At 41.6% G+C, this 23,403-nt stretch overlaps 1 protein-coding gene across 1 annotated transcript in view; it reads left to right on the forward strand.

Moving 5' to 3' along the window:
* jade2 (jade family PHD finger 2) overlaps positions 1–23,403 on the forward strand; it is a 190,604-nt gene that overhangs the window by 38,659 nt on the left and 128,542 nt on the right. The window contains exon 4 of the mRNA XM_074610875.1: positions 19,213–19,370. Coding sequence (XP_074466976.1) covers positions 19,213–19,370 — 158 coding nt within the window. The remainder of the gene's footprint in view (positions 1–19,212; positions 19,371–23,403) is intronic.

The following is a 23,403-nucleotide window of genomic DNA, read 5'->3' on the forward strand; positions in this document are numbered from 1 at the left end:
AGTAGTTTTTACAGAAAGTAAGCCTTGGAAAAGCCATGGAGGAGTGTTTTGAAAGCACCAAATTCAGTGCTGAAGTTCAAAACAGCAGCCAACTGCTGGAAAACACAGAGAGCCTGCTGAATAGTCCTTGATGTTTTTATTCCTTATAGTTTGCACTTGTCAAAGTAATATTGCAATCGAATTAGGACATCGGAAAATTTCCTCGGGGCAATGACAAGCTCTGTGAACCGTTCACAGGTGTTTTTAAACACCTTGTATATTAAACTCATAGAGTCATTGTTCCAAGGCAGCTGTATATGCGTGCAGATGTTATAGGTGGATCGCTGTTAAAGATGTGTAAACTCACCAACGTGCCAAAATCCAAGGCACAAGTTCTAATTCTCTGGAGGACTGTTGGACTTCTACATGTATTAATGGTTAAGTAATCATGTGTACTGATACAAGCATGTGTATGTATACATATGTAAGCGTGAGTGTGTGTATCCAAACAGGCTAGCAGCTGTTGCAGCTCATTAGGGTCTGGTAGAAACAGCTGTGTAACTCCATGGCAACCAGATGCAAACAGCTACAGGAATGCACAGAGTTGGTATTACTGTTTCTCTCTCACTCCACGTGCCAAGTCCAGTGAGTGGATGAGCAGCCTGGATGGATAGATGGTGGAGAGCTAAGCATGTCGACACATACCAGCAAATAAACATATGCGCTCACACACACACACACACACACACACACAGCCAACGTAGCCTCCAGCTGTTGTATTAAGCTGTCAGTATTGCTCCTGTTGCTCAACTACCAGGTGCTGAAATCTAAAAAACAAAAACACATTGTTGAAAAAGGATGGATGTTGAAAAGATTGCTTAGGTTGGCAGAGTTAGATACAAATGATTGGAGGGAATGATGGATGTAAAGGTGTGGAAGGAGAGGAGCAATACAGTGAGGGCTGCATACTAGGGTGGTGAAATCTACTGCGAGAGAAATGAAGATGGCAAGCAAGTACTGCTCAGAAACCCCTTTATTGTCAATCTACCTAGGAAAGCCATCCATCCTCTGAATGCCCTAGGTCTCTAGTTTGTGGCTGTATAGTTTCATGAGGCTGTGATTATCCTAGAGGTCACCACAGGTCATTGTATACAGTGATGTCAAGTTTAAAAAAATGGTCCCACTACAATGAAATGTATACTATGGGGAGTAACATCATCACACATGAATACAGTTGGGCTCATTGGTTCCACAATAGCCAAACTTTTGCCTAACTTTGGAGCGTTACTGAGCCTCCTTCTCGACAAGCTAACATGATATGGTTGTTTCTAGTTTCATATGATATCTGTACCTTCATTCTATCTCTATAATTGAACCTCTGAAATATAGTAAAGTTGATCAGGATCGCCTGCGATCCCGCGGGTCTCGGGGTTAATGAAAGAGTGTGACAAAAATGTGACCATCAGATAAAGATGCTATGAAAGCCTAAAATAAAACTGGCATATTAACTGTTGCACAAAAACATCTTTTCTACAGTTTTTTTTCTTGTTCTATATTTTCTTTGCTGTACTTCACTTCAAAGTGGTCGTTCTGAAGTTTTACCCGTGCAGGCTTCAGTATCCGTGCTGTTCGAGGTGTTTCTGTGTCATCATTATAAGGGCGGCTGTGGCTCAGAGGGTAGAGCAGGTTGTCCACCAATCGGAAGGTCGGTGGTTCGATCCCCGGCTGCTCCGGGTCACATGTCGATGTGTCCTTGAGCAAGACACTTAACCCCAAATTGCTCCCGGAGGCATAGCCATCGGTGTGTGAATGAGTATTTAGATTAAATCCTGATGGGCAAAGTTGGCACCTTAGTAGCCTCTGCCATCAGTGTATGAATGTGTGTGTGAATGGGTGAATACTGACATGTAGTGTAAAGCGCTCTGAGTGGTCGGAAGACTAGAAAAGCGCTATATAAGTCCAAGTCCATTTACCATTATCGCTTTCCTAACGTTGGCACCGTGTTCCTAATTGATGCTCATGTGTTTCTTCTAAAAAGATTTGTGTAAATCAGGTTTCGGCAGCCAATTCTGCATTACCTCTGCTGCCCTGCACAAACACACACACACACACACACACACACACACACACACACACACACATCACCACATTTTCAAGGACAGTGGGGGAGCGAGAAGTGTTGAAACATTGTGCATCTCGTCGCTTTGATGAAAGTTTGCAGTGTTTTTTTTGGATATAATTAGTTTCGCATTGAAATAAAATTAAAAAAGGTGCTGTAAAAGCTGCAGTTTCTCACTCTCTGCGATGGCGAGAGGTAGTTGTAATCATGTTTGAGCCACGGTGAAGAGATTGCAAGGCCTCCAGAGTAGTGTTTATGATGTCGTCTTGTCAGCTCCTGTTTTCAAACTCATGTTATTGATGGCTTGACATGGCTAGGGCAACTCACTTTGCTTTATTTATAACTCACTGGTAAAAAGGCTGGAGTAGAGTAGAGATTATGACTCTAGTACAGAACTGCAACTCCTGTTCAATGATTTTGCGTTATTTGTTGTTGGAGTCGTTGAGTGGCGTAGTGACTAAGCCAACGTCATTCAAATTAGGGCTGAAACTTATTATTTTCATTGTCGATTAACCTGTAAATGGCTTAAAATGGCAATCGGTGGTTCTCAAAGCCCAAGATGACGTCCTCAGATGTTTTGTTTTGTCCACAACTCGATTTACTGTCATAGAGGTGTAAAGAAACCAGAAAATATTCACATTTAAGAAGCTGGAATCAGAGAATATTGCCTTTTTTTCTTCTTAAAACACCACTCAAACTGATTAATCGATTATCAAAATAGCTGGCGATTAATTTAATAGTTGACAACTAATCGATTAATCGTTGCAGCTTTAACTCAAACACAATGTTATTAGTTCAACTACAGTATATACAGTATGCCCGTTTTAATGTCAGACAACACTCCACCATGCAAATGACACAAAATTACAATTTGTAAACTAAATCAAAGACACAAACTTCGAACATATTTTTGCTACAATACGGTGTTCTTCACTTACAAGAGGTACGTAGGATTTAAAAAAAAATTCTGTAAAGGATTTTTCTCTCCAAAAGTTGAAAAGAAATGTGTGTAATTCCCACAGATAATTGACTATTCAGCAAACAATTAGCAATCTGTGTTGTAATCTGTTCATCAAAATATCAGGTTTTGATGTCAGTCTCACGAAATCAAAAGAGTAAAGACTTCTTTCTAGACCCCCTCGTGCTGCACTGACATTCAAAGCATCGATAGACCAGCATGCAATCCGTCCACAAGACATGTTGTGTCTCTCTCCCATATTCAATACAAAATCTTCATGCACATCTTCTGGGTGTTATGCAAAGCAGCTCTTGTGAATGTACTGAATCAGTAACTGTAGTAGAAGCAGATGAGATAGATTGAGGGACAAAAAAAAGTGAAGTACCTCAGTTGAAAATAAAATGACTCCTGGAACACACTGTACATCACAGATTGATGATATAGTACTGCAAGAGTATCTGGCAGCGTACTTTTCCTTTTTCTGAAAATAAAAGAAGATCTTTTGACGAGCGGTTGTTACTTAAAATGACTCAGAACCTCTTAGCGTTGGAGTGGGCGTTAATATGAGGCCAGCTGACAAGTTGCTGTGTTATTATAAGACTCTGCGGACCAACTCCTATTCACAAGTCATAGGGTTTATTTTGGACTGCACACAGCACCAGATGGGTGGAGTTTTGTGCATCAGAGCAATTCAGAAAAACTAACTGACAAAATATAGTTCTGTGTGACAGATACCACCCATCTGGCACTCCATGTCGGGTAAAACCAGCTACAGATCTGTCACATGCTATTTAGACTTTTGATCCTCTCTTGAGTCTGTTCTTGATGCTCTGAATGCTGCACTTCAGGTAAACCTGCTGAGCGTCAGAGCAGACAGCTACTGGTTGGCTTCCATTTTAATCAACTTTGTTATTCCCTTATTAGTAAATTCTGCTGCTAAAAAGCTTGTCAACAGACTCAAGGCAGGCGTGTGAAGCAGCATTAATCATGTAGTTGTTTTGGTTGTTTTTCAGCCACACATCTCCAAAACTAGGTCACATCTCCCCCCAGCCTTTGCCTGCCATTTTACCAGATCATCTGCCTGAGCCCGCCATACGAAGAATGATATTTGCATCGGACTCCGTGGGGGGAAATTGGCTTATGCCTCTCAAGTCTCCTTCACTCTTTCTCGTCAGTGACCCAGTTTTTTAACCTTTATTTATTGAGGGAAGGTTTTTTCTGAGCATGTTTGCTGCCTCTCACTCTTCCTCTCTCAGAAACATCTCGCTTCATATTCATGATTTTTTACACACATTCACACCTGGGAGCTGCAGAGTACAAGCACAGCCTCCACTGAGCAGATCCACTTGAGCGGTTTGGGGGCTACATGCCTTGTTCAAGCCAGTTGTGTAAAAAGCTGGAATTTTTTATAGTGAGTTATATATATATTTTTTTCTGTTGTGCCTTTCATAAATTATAATTAAAGGTGCTCTATGTGATATCCAGAGCATTAATATAGCAGCAAACAATGTTTACTGTGTAAAGATATAGATGAGTAATGTCTACCTGAGCAGTGAATGAAGTTGCTCTCCCGGTGCCTGTTGTGATCCGAGCTTCTCTGTGCTTCGTTGACATAACCGGGCTGACCGAGCGTGCCTTTTAGTGCATGTGAGCGTGCCCCACAGCTAGCTCATGGCTGCCGCTCTACACTGCCCTCATAAGGCGATTACAGCTGATTACCCTGTCCAGATTGATGGAAATCGTCACGGAAACGTAGTAGGTTAACAGGTTAACTTTGTTAGTAGGGATGAACCGATATCGGATCGGATATCAGGCCGATACTGACTCAAATAGCTCGATCGGATATTGGTGACAATGGGGTAGATCAGTACAATTCAATACAATACATACTGTATACATTATGTACTGCAAATTTTCCCACTCTGGGGCTAATAAAGGAATATCTTATCTTATCTTATCTTATCTTAGTGGAATTATAATTCCAGTTTAAGTTTTGACCAATTTGTTGTTGCATTAATAATGTTTACACTTGAATCGTAATTCCTGTTAATTTTGAAGATTTTTCATCAAGTTGCTGGTGCACGATTTATCATTTTTAATAATAAATATCAATTCACTAAATGTATATCTATGTATTTATTTGTTACTTTGTTGTTTTACAAATTTAGGAAAGCAATGTTTAAGTCAGGCCTGAAAGAATGATCCCAGTGTCTTCCACACAGGCATACAGCTTGTTAGTTAAACACCGGTATCAGATCGATACTCGGTATCGGCCGATACTCAAAGCCCAGGTATCTCTATCGGTATCAGGACTGAAAAAGTCGGATCCATGCATCCATAACTGTTAGCTCCGTTGATGTTGTTTTCACTGCTTTTGCATTTAGCACCGTTTGCTGCGATTCGTCGCGATGTTGAGAGCCGTGTGGAGGCGATAGAAATGCTCCCAATCTCGCATTCAGCACCTTTAATGACATTACATGCTCTTTATCAGCAGTGTTTGAGTTAATATTCATGCTGTTACATGATTTAGCATGAGCAAGCTGCTCTGTACATTTACTGTCTTTGACATATGGACATTTAGTAGCTCCAGTGAAGCAGTTTGGAGGTTAAATGCCTTGCCCAAGGACATTCAGGGAGAAGAGCTTTTCCCTGACCAGACTCCAGTCCAAGAAGCCTCTGGCTCAAAATCCAGCTTACTTAACCTCTAAGCTTCTGCAGTCCTGAATATTGATATTTAATTTGTGGACAAGCTGCACGGATGATCATTTCTGCCTTTCTGAAGAAGGATTCTTCCTCTATATGATTGTGAACATGAACGGAGGGCAGAGTTTTAGCTTGCTAGAGGCCAAAAATCACATCTGTTCAAACGGCGGAGCGCAGTCAGTCAATTCCTTATTGAAGCGGGAACAAAGCTTAATTGCATGACCTTTGAGTGAAGCCTTGGCAATCAGCCTGCCCTTGGCGTGGAGGGGAGCGCCGTCGCTCCACGCATCATTCAGGCCAGGGGCTTGTGATGAGGAGCCGGCGTTCAGAGAAATCTCGAAAGGACTTGTTCACTGTCTCGTCTCACGCTAATGAGGGGCATAAATTGTAGGCTGAGTGCCTTTTCAGAGCTTGCGGTACGAAGTTGGGCTAATAGCTACGGATGTGACATTTCAGATCTAAGACGGGAGAGGGGACTATAGAAAGAGCAAGAGGAAATCCTTTTCACATTCCTATCAAATCCTTTATGTGTTATACGAGAAGTGTCAAGTCGGTAAAGGCTGTTGATGCGAGTGATTCAGTTTAGCGAGAGATAATGTTTCTGCATAATAACGGTGACTCCCGTCACTGTTGCTTTTACGCCTCTTTCCCTCTCATCCGTCCTGAGCTGAAGCAGCCGCGTAGCGAGCGCTCTGAAAGGTTTTCTTCAGGCCCGTTGTCTCTTTGCCCTGCATGGTGCATGTTCTGCAGCGCTCACACAAAAGAACGAGCCGCCATCTGAACTACGTCTGACTCCATAGATAGTGGAAAAGAGAAAAAAAAAAAAAAAAACGTTTGAATTGCATCTCAGGCCTCAGCTGTATAAATCACAGATGGGTTGTTAAAGAGTTCACATAAATACAACTAATTGTGTCATGTTGTAAATGTAGTGTGATATTTTTGATATACTGTACATGTAATCTTTATTTTGACATAATTCTGCATGTGCTTATCAAGTTTTGTAGAGAAATTATCTGTCATTCATTCAGTGTCAAGAATCTTAGTCCTTCCATACTTTTTAAGGACAGAAGTACTGCTTTCATTTTATTTCATGCTTTTGGAGATCTTATTGATTAAGATTTGGAATAGAGCTGCAACGATTCATCGATTAGTCGTCAACTATTAAATTAATCACCCACTATTTTGATAATTGATTAATCAGTTTGAGTCATTTCTTAAGGAAAAAAAAAGTAAAAATTCTCTGATTCCAGCTTCTTAAATGTGAATATTTTCTGGTTTCTTTACTCCTCTATGGCAGTAAACTGAATATCTTTGAGTTGTGGACAAAACAAGACATTTGAGGACGTGACAAATGACACGCGGAAATCAAGAAAGGCGTACTTATTGCGTTAAACGCCTTGTGCATTATCATGGAACTGATATGCATTAACGTGCTAACTGGCTGATTAATCTACAAAATAATCAACAGATTAATCGACAATGAAAGTAATCATTAGTTGCAGCCCTAATTTGGAACCTTGGATGCTTAGTGCTCATTCATGCAAACTATATCGTTCATAATTGTATTTAAAAAAATGACTGCCGTCTGCAATGCAAAGCGTTTGTCCTGGAAACAAAGTGGTTTGAGCAGCATGTAGATGCTTTGATGAACTGGTTGAAGGTTGAACCACTATTGCATTGAGAGTAGCAGGTTATGAAAAATGTCATGGATATTAACTGTAAGGACTTGGCTGTGTGCTAATCCAGCCTTGATTATATTCCTGGGCAGTTTCTTGGCTGATACAAGGCAGTTTCTCCGTGCATATTTGTCTTCTAGATAGCCTATCTCACTGTAAAGGCACCCCTCTTTCTTCTCTGTCTTTACTTTTCCATTGCGTTTTTTCTTTCTTTCTCAGACCACCTTCATAACTGTCCAACTTAGTTTTCCAGATTTTTTAAAAAGAGGGAAAATGAGGGAGTGAAAATTGAGGTGAAATATAAAATCCAGAATAAAAGGCTTCCCCTGGAAGAACGTCAGGAAAAGATGCTTTCTTCTTCATTCTGCTACTGTCCTCCTCCTCCTCCTCCTCTCTGTCTTTCTTCTCTCAATTGGCCCATTTTGAGCCAAATGTTTTCTCTTCCCCTTGAGTTTTCATCCCATTTCATCCAGTCCATCTGTTAAATATATACACCGATCAGCCATAACGTTAAGAACACTGACAGGTGAAGTGAATAAAATTGATTATCTCATTACAATGGCACCTGGCAGTGGGGGGGGATATATTAGACAACAAGTGAACATTTTGAACTTTGAACTTTGTGTTGGAAGCAGAAAAAAATGGGCCAGCGTAACGATGTGAGCGACTTTGACAAGGGCCAAATTGTGATGGCTAGACGACTGGGTCAGAGCATCTCCAAAACTGCAGCTATTGTGGGATGTTTCCGGTCTGCAGTGGTCAGGACCTACCAAAAGTGGTCCAAGGAAAGAAAAAAAAAAAACGGTGAACCGGCGACAAGGTCAAACTGAAGGCTCATTGATGCACGTGGGGAGCGAAGGCTGGCTTGTGTTGTCCGATCCAATAGAAGAGCTACTGTAGCTCAAATTGCTGAAAAAGTGAATGCTGGTTCCAATAGAAAGGTGTCAGAACACACAGTGCATCGCAGTTTGTTTCGTATGGAGCTGCGTAGCCGCAGACCGGTCAGGGTGCCCATGCTGTCATAATGTTATGGCTGATCGCTGTATATATTTGCCTTTTCTTGCATTAAGCTCTCCGCTCTGTCCAACTCAGACACCTGTGTCCCTCTGATAAAGAAAAACATTGGAAAGCGACTGTTGCAGTAGAAAACATGAAAACATAGAAAACATTTGCCATGTAATGATTCAAGCATATCTTTATGCTAAATGCAGTACCTGTGAGGGTTTCTGGACAATACTTGTCATTGTTTTGTGTTGTCAATTGATTTACAATAATAAATATATACATACTTTTGCATAAAGCAAGCATATTTTCCCATTCTCATGTTGATAAGAGTATTAAATACTTGACAAATCTCCCTTTTAAGTTACATTTTGAAGAAATAAATATATTATATTCATCATAAAATACAAAATATAGCCTCTGGTGGATGGAAAAAAACCTTTGCTTTTGAGTCATATTGTAGTTGTACTGTTGAAGGTTCGATGTTGAAACCCAGTGCCATTTTGCTGTTCTAAATTGTTTTTATTTTGTTCATCATTTTGCAGGAGAGTAGAGATCCTTGTTCCCTTTAGCTCCTTGAATACTTTGCAAATTTTGTTTTAGCTAGATGATGTACCACACAAGATAAGCTACGTATGCATTTCTAACGTTTTATCCGTGGATTAAAACCATACGTGGTTGAATTCATTACATTGTGTTGGTGTCGAGGCACCAGTCTTGGTGCATGTAAGAGAGAGTGTGTTCCTCCTGAAATCACTGAGTCACTGCTCTCCTCTCCTCTCCTCTCTCTCATTCTGCCACTCTCTCATCAACCCCCTTTCTCTCCTTCTCTGTCTTTTTCTCACTCTTAATCACCCACTCAACACTCACACAAATAACACACACACACGTACACACACTCCTCCCTGAGTCCTGTGGACCTTCCAAGCAGCCAATCATTAGAGCCCGTCCCTGCGCTGTGATGTGGCTGCTAAAATTAGCCTCCTCTCTCTGTGAGTCGACATCTGCCATGACGCACTGTTGAGAGCCAGGTAGCCATGATGCCCAGAGGAAGAAAAATACTCTTTTCCTTATTCTTTTCTTTGCCTCTCACCTCCTCGCTTTCCTTTCCCGTCTCGTCTGCTTTCTTTCAGTTGTGCTTCTTTCACTCTCTATGATTGCTTTCATCTTTACCTGAGAGTTTCTTCTCATATGTCTTCAGCAGGTCTCTTTTTTACTGTCCTTTTCAGTCCGTTAGGTCAAATGTTAACCCATTTGAGGTTCTGGTATGAGGTCTGACTCACTGTACACTGCTGTTGGTTCTGCTCCTGCATTACTGTTCGACAGAACAGAGCGACTATTATAACCGTGTTCACCAGAATCTGTCACAATGCCAGAGGCTGTATGTAGTTCAGTCAGTTGAGTCATGTCTTCATCCTGTTGTCCTTTAAAGTTCAGGTCCTTACGGGTTTTTTTGCATGGGAAACGTCATTCAACTCAGTTATTTCTCGTCATTCATTTTCTTAAACTGGTCATTGAAACATTGAATAGAAACTAAGCCTTCTAGTTGGTTGAATATATTCGATGTACAAAAGTAAACAGTTTAGGTTCTCAAGGACAAAAAACATGCACTCATGACAACGTGCATTGATTCTGTTTCGTACCGTGAAGTCATTTGCAGTATTATCCTTGCTGTCTGAGGGGTTGTTTCGTCTCCGGATGTTTCTTGAGTTTACCCAGCATAATTTCTGCATCTGACAGTTTTCCTCTGTAGATGAGGCATTCTGTTGCGGGACAGCTAGTTTCCCTTATTCATGTAAAGCTGTAAGCCGAGTTCTTTTCACTTTTTAGCATAATTTCAATTCCTTTGGTCGGCTCAGGTCATGTTGAGAGCTGAAATCTATCAGCAATTCTGTTTACAGACACACTGCTCTGAGAGTCGCTATTCTGACTGCTGTGCTCATAGAAAACTCTCATGCCATTGAGTGTTGGAGCAATGAAGAGTTTGCCGTCTTGGTTCAGACTACGTGGGTCTTCATTTATTACTTTCACAAGTTAAAGCGCAACTAATAACACTCGGCTACAAAAGTAAGGGACGATATAAAGATCTGGTGTAATCAGTAACACCGGTGTTGTGGGAAAATTTCCTCACCATGGCATCCCTAATGACGAGCACCGACCGTAAACTGTCATGTCATTAGCTGCATATTAAGCAGGGTTTGTAATATCGTGAATTTGTTCCGTTTTGATATGTTTGACAATGTAATATAAAGATTCTGTAAAATGGTTTTTTTTTATGTGGTGACCCTTGGCCCATCCTTAAGGCACTCCAGGTTGCCATGGCAACACAAACTATGGTGTACCAGCACATGTTACGCTTGATTTATGTTGCTATTTGATCTGATTTTCTGCAAAATTGACTGTCAAAGTTATTTTGTTCAAGTCATTACTTCATTGTACATTCAGTTCATGTCGAGCTGGTTTCATGCTGCCCTTATGGGTCTTTGACACCTTATGGGGTGCTGATAACTGTCGCACCACTATTGCACCCATAATCACAGTAGCGGAGGCCCTGCTGGAGTTTAGCAGTCTAATAATAACAGCATGAAAAGTGAAGGACAGAGCATCCTCTCCCTCTCTCCTTCTCTTTCTATCAGTGCTCTCATCCCTTTCAAAGTCACACATGAACAATGCTGATTTGTTTTTCAAGATAACCAGGGAGTCTAACAGTAGTGTGTGATGTCAGCTGGCCTTTAAAAGCACTTAAAGCACTTTGTCACTGTGCTTCAAGGAAACTGGCTCAGCAACACCATAATAACAAGGTCTATTGTGTGCGTGTGGGGAGGCAGGGCTGGCTGTGCACCTGTATATGTGTGTCAGTGTGTGTTTTTGTGTTAAATGCATTTGTGTGTGACCATAAATACATCCTCGATTTATGTGTGTGTTTCTTTCCCTGTGTATGTGTGTTTAGTTGCGTCAAAATCTATGCGTGTTTGTGTTTATGTGAATGCGTGTTTCTGCTTTGGTGTCAGTGTGAACATGTATACAAAGTGTGTGTGTGTGTATCTCTATCTGACCGAGTGACTGTGTTTGATTCCTGGTTTGAAATGTCAGATTTCAACAGTCATCCTCTGTGGTTTCTGTGCTGTTCGGCTCAGGTCGAAGCCGACTGCTAATCTATCACCGCTCCGCAGATGGTCAGAGATTAGAGTCAGTCCCACATATAAGACAGACCGGCAAACGGCTTCACACAGCATACAAACAAGCTGCATCAGAGCTTGACAGGGCTTAGAGTTTACAGAAGAAGGTGAGGATTGTTTCTGGAAAAGTCCAGGTTCAAATACCCTGTCCAAGTTTTTCTTCTCTATGGCTCACTAATGCTGTATGAAAATATAATTACTGTATAACTTGTACTAGTGGTAGTAATGGAGGTCGCAGAAATGTCAGTAGCTGCAGCAGTACAGTACTTATTGGCAGCATTGGCACCACCAACAACAAAAGTATTTGTGGCGGGATGAGTAGTAGTAGCAGAAGCGTCAGTAGTACTTCTAGTGTCAGTAATAACACTATAAGTGGTAGCAGAAGTACCTCTACTAGTATAAGGAAAAAGAGGCAGAAATAGCATCAGTAGTTAGCAGCACTATCACTAGGAGTATTAGCAGTAGTTGCAGTACTCATATGTCCTCTTTGAAGTGTCTTTATTAAAATGTATATAGTTTGAGTAGTAGTAGTAGTAGTAGAGGTTAAAGAGAGGACCTCTTAAACACAGCGCTCTCCCATGAATGCCTGTGTTTTTGACTGATTATCAATGCCTGTCAGGCTGTCAGCCCCCCTACCAGTACACACACACACACACACACACACACACACACACACACACACACTCTCCACAACCCCTGCTCATGTCATCAGTCCAGAGCTAGATTGGACATAATGAGAGCGCTGCATGCATACAGCCCATAACTCAACATAGCATACTGACCTACTGACTGACTGACTGGCCAGAGGAAAGAGTGTGTGTGCGTGTGTGTGTGTGAGAGAGACTACTTGTGTTTGTTTGATCATATTCTGCTTGTACGCTGTACCATGTGTGCGTGTATGCAACAGTTTCTATGCGTATTTTCCTGCGCTAACAGTAATGTTGAACTGGAGTTTCATCTGAGCAGCTGAATCTCATCTCTTCAGTTTCAGTGAGAGGTCATCGATCACTCTGCACTGCATGATTGGACGGCTTGTGATGCAAACCAAACAAAAAAAAGAAGTAAACTTGAGTTATTGAAATGCAAATGAGTGCGACGTTTGCAGCACGACAGCCTGTCACATTTGGGGAAATGAGGCAGCGCAGACTCTCTACAGACAGAAACTAAATAATCTGATTGTTGCTGCTGAATCATGGTTTGGAGAGAAAGTTCATCATTTGAGTTTTAGGATTCCCAATATGAGCTGCACAGAAGAGAGCGGCATGTAGACGATAAACTAATTTAACCTCGCTGCTGCATTTTTAGCAAATCATTAGGTGTTTTCACCTTGTTGCAGCAGAAAGATAAAAGAAAATGTGTTAACAAACTTGATGTGCAACGCTCTGAAATGGCCACAAGCTGCTGAATACAACGGATGACGGCGATGACATGTGAAATAATTGCACGCTAAAGGGATTTTCTGTCTTATCTGTTGGAAATTTACTGTATCATTCCCCCCTCCTGCAGGAGTCGGGGTTATCCACTCAATATTTTCATTTGCAAATTATGATTTATCAAATTTGGAAAGCTGAGTGGAAACGGCAAAATTCAATCACATGTTCTTCAGAACAAAGTTATTAAAGTTGATCGATGCGGAAAATCTTCGCAGCGAATGAATAAATCATGTGATGAATGGAAAAAGAAATGCACTTTTTGAGTAATTGCTGACAGAGTTTCCATGGCTGCTCCAGGCGCATTGCACAACAGTGTCTGTCCACCAGAACCAGGCGGAACAGATATCTGTACTGTCGCTCTCTAAAACATAAGTCTTCATTAGCTGCTCTGTTATAATACAGCCAAATGCATTTCTTTTGTTTTTGTCTTCACATGAAATATAACTAGAGTACAAACTCAAATGTAATCAGCTCTTGAAGTACTCTGCTTTTTTACTGGATGCATGTTTTTTGACTCTGAGGGAAATGCACCTCATTTGTATTTTTATATTTTGCGTAAAATTAGCTTTTGGAAACAGCAAATGCTCGTCAGCCCCTCTACCTGTCTGACTCTCGGCCTGTCTACCTGTTTATAATGCTCCTTTTCCATCTGCCTGCCTCTGCCTGTCATCCATCACCGAGGCTGGGTGACTCCCAACTGTCTGTCAGAAAAAGAGTCAAAAGATGAAGAGGGTGGCGGTGGATGAGAGGAAGAGCAGGATGGAGATGAGCTGGAGAGAGAGAGAGAGAGAGAGAGAGAGAGAGAGAGAAACAAGGCAGAACATAAAACTGCAGGAGCTTGTAATAGTGTTTCCTACACATTAATTAGCTGCAGTCATTCCTGTACAAACACACAGTAATAAAACTGATATACTGAGATCCTCTCCTCCTTTTGCCTTTGCTCACCTCTCTTCTTATCTCTACTGCTATTTTCCTTTTTCCTCCCCTCTCCTTTCCTCTTCTCCTTTTCCTCCCTTCTTCTTTCCTCTCCTCCTTTTTCATCGTTTTTTCTTTACCTCCTTCTCCTCTTTTTTTATCCTCTTATCTCCTCTCCTCCCTTTTATCTCCTTGTCATTTTTCCTTCCTTCTCTCCTCTCCTCCTCTTTCCTCCTTTCTTCTGTCTTTTCATCTTTTTTTCTTCTCCTCTCTTCTCTCCTCATTTCTTATATCCTCCCCTCTTGTCTCCTTCCTCTCCTCCTTTTCTCCCTTTTATTCCCTTCTCTACTCCTTTTCCCTCCCTTTTCCTCTTTTCTCCTCTCTTATTTTCTCTGCCCCCCTCCTCTCCTCTCCTCTCCCTATCATCCCTTTCTCCAGCTCTTCTCCTCACTGGTGAGGAGTATGAAGAAAAAGTGAGTGAATGTAGGTGGATGGGGGGAAAGAGACAGAAAGAGGAAATAAAAAGAGAGAGAGAGAGATTAAGGAGGAGTGGATCGCCCTCTGTCTCTGTCTGTCCTCCTCTCGTATTGCTGAAGGGGACGGCAAGATTCATCATGGCCTTGGCACGCACGCACACACACACACACACGTTTAAACACTCGGACACACACTTATTCATGCACATAAAAAACACACACACACACAGAAATGCACACACACAGTTAAACACACACTCACAGTTGTGTACACACACACACACACATGGCCTCTTACTCCATTGCATTATGTATTTGTGCTGGCTGGCAGACAGAGGAGGCAGCCAAGCAGCAGAAGCAAGGATGCTGCTTTTTACATATGGCCTTTTCATATACTGCTCTGTGACACACACACACACACACACACATACACACACGCACACGCACAAGCACACACCAGTTTCGACCTCGTTCGTCCTTGTCTTTCATCTCTCTTTCCTCTTAAATTAATATCACTCCCTTTTCTCTCTTTCTCTCATTCCTCTCCTACTTGGTGATTTGTCTTCTCTTTCTCCCGATCTCTTGTCCTCCCTCTTCACTTAGTTAAACATCCCTCTGTTCTCCTACATCACTATCATTGTCTCTCCTTTCCTCGCCACTCCTCAACAGTCATTTCTTTCTAGCAGTCCAGTCTGAAAGTTCAGCTCCTGTGAGAGTCGGGGTAAATACACAGCATATTACTGCTTCCCCCTCTGTTAACACGCTCTCTTTATATCTCTCTGTGAGTCTGTCTTTTTTTCTCTATGTTGCGTTGACTAGTAGCAGTGTTTCTTTTCAACTCTAAAGCAAATAGCACACAAACTTTCTAGTGCCGGGTATCAAAACTTCAAACTTTTTGACTGACAACCAAAGTCATAAAGTATCGGATGCAGTCATGGAATGCTTGGTCAGATTCTTGTCTTTTTTAGTAGCGGTTGGTTGGTTGGCCTATCCAACACTTTGCTCCAGACTGCAGTATCTCATCATCTGCTGGATGGATTGGCACAAACTTTTGTACAGACATCCATGATTTCCAGACGATGAATCCTACTGATAGTGGTGATCTCCTGACTTTTCCTCCAGCGCCAGCATGAGGTTTACATTTTTCCTTTTGAGTGCAATTTTGGATGCATTGTCATGACATTTGGTACACACATTCATATTCCCCTCAGGATGAACTGTAATATATTTACCATCATGCTGTTGCGTCATTAAGTCACATTTTTGCAGATGTTAGCACACTAACACACGAAGTACGATGGTAAACATTATACCTGCTAAACATCATCATGTTAGCATGAAGAACTACCGTGTCTAAGCACAGCCTCACAGATCTGCTTGCATGGCTGTAGACTCTTCTGTGTCTTGTTTACTAATTCTTTAATCAGATTTCTCCTGTTTAAATCAGGAGACTACATTAAAGACGCTTTCACAAGCTATAGTCCGTTCTGCTAATCCAAATCAGAGTGAAATTTATACTTTTGGTTTGTTTTCTATTTAGTCTGGTTCGGTTTCACAGTGCACTAATTAAAGCGGACCAAATAGAAAAATACGTTTCTGAGGGGCGTGTACGAAGGAGCAAATTTATCTTTTTCCTCTCTAGAGCTGCCACTTCTATGCAGGGAATCGCGGACTTTGATATATTGCTGTCAACGTTTTTTCACTTTGACTCAGCACAACATGAATCCCTTCTCCTCCTGTTTATCTCCAATGACTTTATAAATGTCACTATTTTTGTGGACTTTATTTAGAATATTCTGTACGTTCCCCTCGGCCCAGATGTCAAGCAAACACCAGTCAGTCCTCTCCTACTTTTCTTAACCTGTCAATTACTTGTGTCTATCTCAACACAAGCCCACGCAGTCAGCCAGTGTTTTCGTTCGTTTGTAAATGGTCCGAGACCACCTCTCGTAAGCGCTCTCGGACCGCTTGTTGTTTTGGTCCACACCAGAGTACGATTACTGCGTTCACAACCACCCAAACGAACCGTACCAGAGTTACGGACTAAATGTTGGCTTGTGAAAGCCTAAGTTTGCAAATTCAATGGTGAAACTTTCTCTCTTATTGGTAGATTTTTCATCATAATATTTTATTTTTTCCTTTCCTTTAACAGCTCATTTTAATTCACTCCCTCCTTCAGCGCTCCCTCTTCTATTACCCTCTTATTACCATGTTTTTCTTCTCACAAATCTCTTTTTGACAAATCTCTCTTAGGTCAAAATAAAGCAGGTAACAAAATCCACATTAGGGGACTGAGGGAGGGAAGATGGAGAGGTTAATGGAGAGACAGAGGGGGGAGCGAAGGAGTAGGATGGAGGAGAAGAGCTAATAAAGCAGGGATAAGGAGGCTTAGAAAGTAATGATAAAATGTAGAGTGAAGTCATACGGTTGATTTGGCCTTGCCGTGTGTGTGCGTTGCTTGTTTTCCTGTGTGGGTTTACGCGTGTGTGTTCTTGGCTGATGTCCTTGACTATATGACTGATAATATCATTGCTTCAGGTCCCTGTTAGAGCAGACAGAGAGAGAGAGACACTGTATGTGTGTGTGTGTGTGTTCACATTATGTGTGAGAATGACTGTCTGCTTGAATACACACACTCCCTCAGGTCTTCACATCACTGCATCACACACAAGCACACCTTGTTTGCTTTTATACAATCATCCTACATACCACATAGTTGGCATTAACCTGTAAATATCTCCAGGTTATTATCAACGATTTAGTTAATGGTTACCGTGACCACAGCACTTTGCTTCCTCCTCCTTCCTCCTTCCTTCTCATCTCTCTACTTCCTTTGTCAGTAGGTGGTTCTAATTTCTCTTAAATATCTCCTCACTTGCATCTTTCCCTCGCATCATATCCCCTCCCATGTTCAGACGTGAAGGAAGAAATGTAATGAAAAGATGTAAGTGAGGGAAATGAGGAGACCACCTACTGGGAGATGCAAGGAAAGAGTGAAGATAGAGCAAAACATATTTGTATTAAAATGAGACATCCTTCCCTCTCAGCATCATCTAAAGCAATGCGATGATTGCAGTCAAAACCCACATACTGTGCACCCGAAAGTAACACCGGATATTTACAAATTCAGGGGAGCATTAAATCTACAGACTACAGAGGCAATGATTTAGTTTTTACTTAAGCAAGTCAAAGATATAGATCTAGTCAACACTGCAAAATGAGGGATTAAGGCCTCGCTAGACAAATGCTGCTCAACACCTTCCTGCATCTGCTTTTCATATTCTTCACCTGCTCTAATGCAACATATCCTCGTCCAACACTTCGTATGATATCTTACGAAAAGTTATGCCTCATTTTTTGTGTGTTTTCGTACGAATGTCGAGGAACTTATGTCGATTTCCGCACGTTACATGCATACAGTCTTTTCAAAATAAGCTTCTGTCTTCACAGGAAATTACTTGGTTAGGTTTAGGCAATAAAACAACTTAGTTAGGTTTAGGAAAAGATTGTGGTTTGGGTTAAAATAACTACGGCAGTGGCGTAACTTAAGTACGGACGTTACGTGACAAATAAATCAACATTGATTTCTGGTTTCACTCTGGACATGAACGCCGGTCTCCTGGGCGAAAGTCTGGTGTTTTTTGACCCACCCATCCACCCTGACCTCCTCCGTACGCACTGTTTGTCGCTCTTTATACTTGCTGGTTCACGATTATTTGGATTACATACGAGTTGATTTTGTGGGATATCCATCCATCCATCCATCTGCAACCGCTTATCCCGTTAGGGGTCGCGGGGGGGCTGGAGCCGATCCCAGCCGACATTGGGCGAAGGCAGGGTACACCCTGGACAGGTCGCCAGTCCATCGCAGGGCTGACACATAGAGACAGACAACCATTCACGCTCACATTCACACCTACGGGCAATTTTAGAGTCCACAATTAACCTAACCTGCATGTCTTTGGACTGTGGGAGGAAACCGGAGTACCCGGAGAAAACCCACGCTCACACGGGGAGAACATGCAAACTCCACACAGAAGGGTCCCAAGCCGGATTCGAACCTGCAACCCTCTAGCTGTGAGGCGCCAGTGCTAACCACTGCACCACCGTGCAGCCCATTTTGTGGGATATCTATTAATTAAAAGTGTTTTAAAAGTATTGCTACGAACGTTGTATGAGAACAGCTTGTCTAATGTTACGCTGACGTTTAGTGTCGAGCAGCAGTTGGGGCAGAAATGCAAAAAATACATCACTTTGAGGCCACAGCAGATTTATGTTCAATATGAACATGCACAATAATATATGTAAGTAGTGATTTTATCATGAGCGGTGTAAGCCTACAGACTGTGAGGATCTTGGAGGATCCTTCCTCTTCACCTCAGTGTGCCAGCTTTGGCTCAGGGAGTAGAGCGAGTTGAGCTTTAATCACAAGATCGACGGTTTGATCTCTGGCTCCTACTGTCCCCATGTCGAAAGATCCTTGAGCAAGACACTGAACACCAAGTTGCTTCACAGCAGCCCTCTGCTTCTAATGCTTAGGATGGGTTGAATGTAGAGCATCCTGAGCTTTTACTTGTATGTATACATCTATGATGATTGAAATAGAGTTCAGGTTTAAGTCAGTTTCAGCATCTAAACACGCTCAGAAGCAGAATTTTGCCATGTGAACATCCCAAAATGACAATACGATGTATATATCTTCACTGTTTTTGACCATTTAACCAAACTTTTCTATCTTCCTCTCTCCTCTTCTGTTTTTCCTCTCTGTGCAGGTATTTCGTACCGACTTCATCACGGCCATGAAGCTGCCGGACTCGGCCCAGCTCGGCCCGGACGACTTCTACGTGCTCTCGGACCCCTGGAGACAAGAGTGGGAGAAGGGAGTGCAGGTCCCTGCCAGCCTGGAGGCCATACCAGAGCCTGTGGTCAGGTAGGACAACACACACCACACATACACACACACTCTAACAGCCAACAGGCAAATGAGAATAGCACATTAAGCATTATCTGTTTTAATTGTGATTCACTACTCGTTCAACCTCTGGCTGCAGAGACATTATGTCACCATCTAAACACACTGGCACAGTTCCCACGGTCACAAAGATCTTGGGAAGGGTTATGAGATTTGAACTTTTGTTTGCCATGACTAATAGTTGTTTTGGGAAATTGCCAGATGATCAATGCAATTCTGGAAACTTGTGAAATGTGAGATTGTAGTTGATACAAGCATGCAATTTAAATTTGCTGAAGTCATTTTTTTTAAATTTGACAAAGTGATTGTGCAGAGATACCAGAAGGAATAGTTTTAATAGAGATTATCCAACAAAAAAAGATACGCAGCTGTCGTACATTCATCAACATTTTGGAAATGTTCAGGAAGAATTTGGCATTAAATTGCTATAAAAAAAAAAAGTGTGGGAACCCTTTACATAATCCAATTAAATGTAAATACACTCATTAGCTTTATATTTTTGTTAATGCACACACGCACCTAGATGCAGAAATCTACAAGAACACAAACTGAGACTGTTTCTACTCTTTAACTCATTTGTGTACACGCACGCACGCACACGTACGCACACACACACACGCACACACACACACACACACACACGCACACACACACACGCTATGGGAAGCAGGTTTGGATGCACGTGCAGGCAATGAAACATGAACACACACACAGAAGCAAGCTGGTAGGCAGATGTGTGCAGGCATGCACTTCGACCCACTTATATTCACTCATAGTGTAGATTAGTCTGGGCTCTCTCTCTCTCTCTCTCTCTCTCTCTCTCTCTCTCTCTCTCTTTCTCTCTCTCTCTCTCCCCCCAGTAGGTTGTTGTGGCTCTCTAGTACTACTGCAGCTGCTTCACATACCCATGTGGTTTGTTTGGCGCTCTAGGAACTAATGAAAATGCTCAGACTGCCCGGTAATGCCTGTTAGACAGACATGTCGTACTGGGAGGCCACACACACACACACACACACACACACACACACACACATCTCTTTGGGAGACAGACGCATTATTCAGTCATGTGAGATTTAGTCAAATATTTTGTATGCATGAACTTTTTTGCATCTGCTTCAAGAAAACCAGATGCGGAGGAAGCTCACTTTCAACAAAAAAGACGAGTAAAGCAAGAATAAAAGCTTCTTCAACTCAGATTTCATGGTTAAGTGACATATTTGGTTGCATATGAAACAGCCAAAAAACAGCTGAACACGATACGTTGAAAATGAAAAGGCTGAGTAATGCTGTGGTAAATGTTTTCCACCTCTTTAATTTGTCAGCGTGGAAGTGCAGATTCCTCTTGTTTCTACTCTTGACTGGAGTTTAAGGCCTTTGCTCCACTATTTCATGTTAATGGAGGCATTTTTTTTGCTGTTTGTTGTCCTTTTTCCCAATCAATTCAAGGACTAAAGTGGAAAAGAGACACTGTGTTGCAGCAAGTAAAAAAATCCATTAAATACGTTCGTTCATTCAGTCAGTTAATTTAAATAAGATTAAAATAAAATTGCTTATTTGATTTTTGAGGGTCATAACAGCAGCAGAAAAAGGGTCTGGTTGGTGTTTGGGTCGTAAAACAGTTTTGCTATGCAAAATAGCAACTGGGCGATTGAAAAAGAAAAGAGAAGCGTGTCGGATCCAATGACATAAAATAAACACTTCAAAATAAAACAAACAAAACGTAAATCAAATGTAGTGTTGCCAAGTGAAATAGCATACGTAATGAGGAAACCAGAGAACCTGAAATTAATCTTTAACTATCAAGTGAAAAGGCTTGCATTAGCAGTTTTACTTGCAAGAGGAATCAGGTTTCCATAATTGAAAAACAAAATAATGTGCAGTTCAACAAAGCCAGAAGAATGAATGACTTCCTCAGAGTCTTAATGAGGGCAGAAGACAAAGTTAATAAACAATAGAGATGAAAATACAAAAAAAAACCTGGATCATCTTTATGATTGTAAGATTTGAAAGGGTAAATACGTCACCCTTACTGTTTACATTGTCTAATAGGTTAATATCTCAGCAGACACACACAAACAGTGTGGAGTTAACAGATTTGAAGAGAGCCTGAAGGCGGAGAGATAGATGAGCAGATTGGGAGAGAAAGAGCAATGGCAGAGATAGATAAGGATAGATGGATGAATGGAGGCTAATATATTATCTTACATGCGATAGGATGATGAAGTGATTTACAGTGATGCTGAAATGGAGTGATGATGGATAGATGGGGAGATAGAGAAGAAGAGGGGTGAGTGTAAGTGTGACTGAGTCTCTGACAGCCATTTGTTAATCTTTTTCCTGTCGTCTGTCATCTTGAAGCCACTGCTTTTCTCTCTCTGCCTCTTTCTTTTCCTTTTCCTCGCTCTGTCCTTTTGATATGTCTTGGCTGAAATCACCAGCGATGCTGGAGACTTCCTTGGTTTTACCCATACGAGCCCCATGTGGGAATTAGCGGTAGAAAACCTTATTCCCACACAGGAAGTGATGGCTTTTCGGTATAGAGCGCTGGCGATGGCGTATTTTTGTAGGCCAACTAGGAAGTTAGTATCGCCCTGGGTTCCCTCGACAAAAAGCCAATGGGATTTTTCCATTGGATTTTGGATTATTGCAGAAAATAGGCTCTGTGGCGAACACAGGTTCATGATACTTACTGATACACATTTTATTCAGCAAGATAATCACCATAAGTGAACACTGCTTTTATGATTTTTAGGTGTGAAGAGCGGGAGTATGCACAACGAGGCTGTAAAGGCGGACGATGACGTCTTTTAGACTCATTATCTACTTGATAATGCTTCAAAATTCACGAGTGAGATATTTACTGACATATCTTATATCGTAGAATAAAAAATATTAAAATCTCTTATGATTGTGTTAATCACAGACCTTACATCAGGCATCTAACCATTCAAAAAAACCATTGACTTTGAGACGAGGGAACCGGAAGTGCTACAATGCTAACTCATTTCCGGGTTTTAGGACTCGTTCCTGCACCACTCTATTAGGTAAAAAATATATTACAAAGCTGCATACTTTAAAAGTGTTAAAAAATCACCAGGAAAGTTGAAATTGATTCAAAGTTGAAACTGATTGAACTGTTGCAAAAGAGAGGGAGGTGACAAAAATGTGCTGCTGGTCGTGGCAATGAGGACATGTCTTGCAGAGTAACAAATACAAAAGCGATAAAGTCCACAGCGATCTGCTCAAAACAGCCATTCATGTCCTGAATCGGCTCGTTCTTAAAAAAAAAGCCTAAGGCCTCCATGGGCATAAATATATTCCACAGTAGATTTGATCCATTGTGTTATAACAGGATGTTCAGATATCCGCTGTAGAAGTATACATCGTCTAGCGGAGAACAAAAGCATTGGGGCACGACTTTCAGTGCAGTGTTGTGGCATAAAGTCAGAGCGGTATGCGTTGCTCATGATGGTGCCACAAGGTTGGACTCGCACTCTCCAGAGGAAAACGATGGCTCACATCGGTGCAAAGCATTGATGAGAAGATTGGTACCGCTCTCATAGCAGCCCATTAGCTTAGCATAGCACAAAGACTAGAAACAGGTGCTGTGTCTCAATTCGGATACTTCCGTTAGTACACTTCCATGTAGTACACTGTGCACACTATCTACTTATTTGCGTAGTGCGTGAATTTGGACAGGGTAGTTTGGTCTCAAATTGCAGACGGCTGTTGTGCACTTACCGGATGCTCATTAGATCAGCCACGGACATCACGCCATATCGGGCGTAATTCTGAAATTAACCCAATGAAGGCTTCTATCCATTTATAGTAACGTGGTACTTAGTGAAAAAAATAAAACATGTATAACTTAAACTTGTATAGTTTGGTTTTCGCCATTAAAATCGCAACCACTGCAGCTTCCTCTAGTTTCCACATTCAACGTTTTGACCGTTAGGGTTAATTAGTGTTAGGGTTAATGAGTGCAACATCC

The sequence above is a fragment of the Sebastes fasciatus genome, chromosome 16, assembly GCF_043250625.1.
Source record: "Sebastes fasciatus isolate fSebFas1 chromosome 16, fSebFas1.pri, whole genome shotgun sequence".
Lineage (NCBI taxonomy): Eukaryota > Metazoa > Chordata > Actinopteri > Perciformes > Sebastidae > Sebastes > Sebastes fasciatus.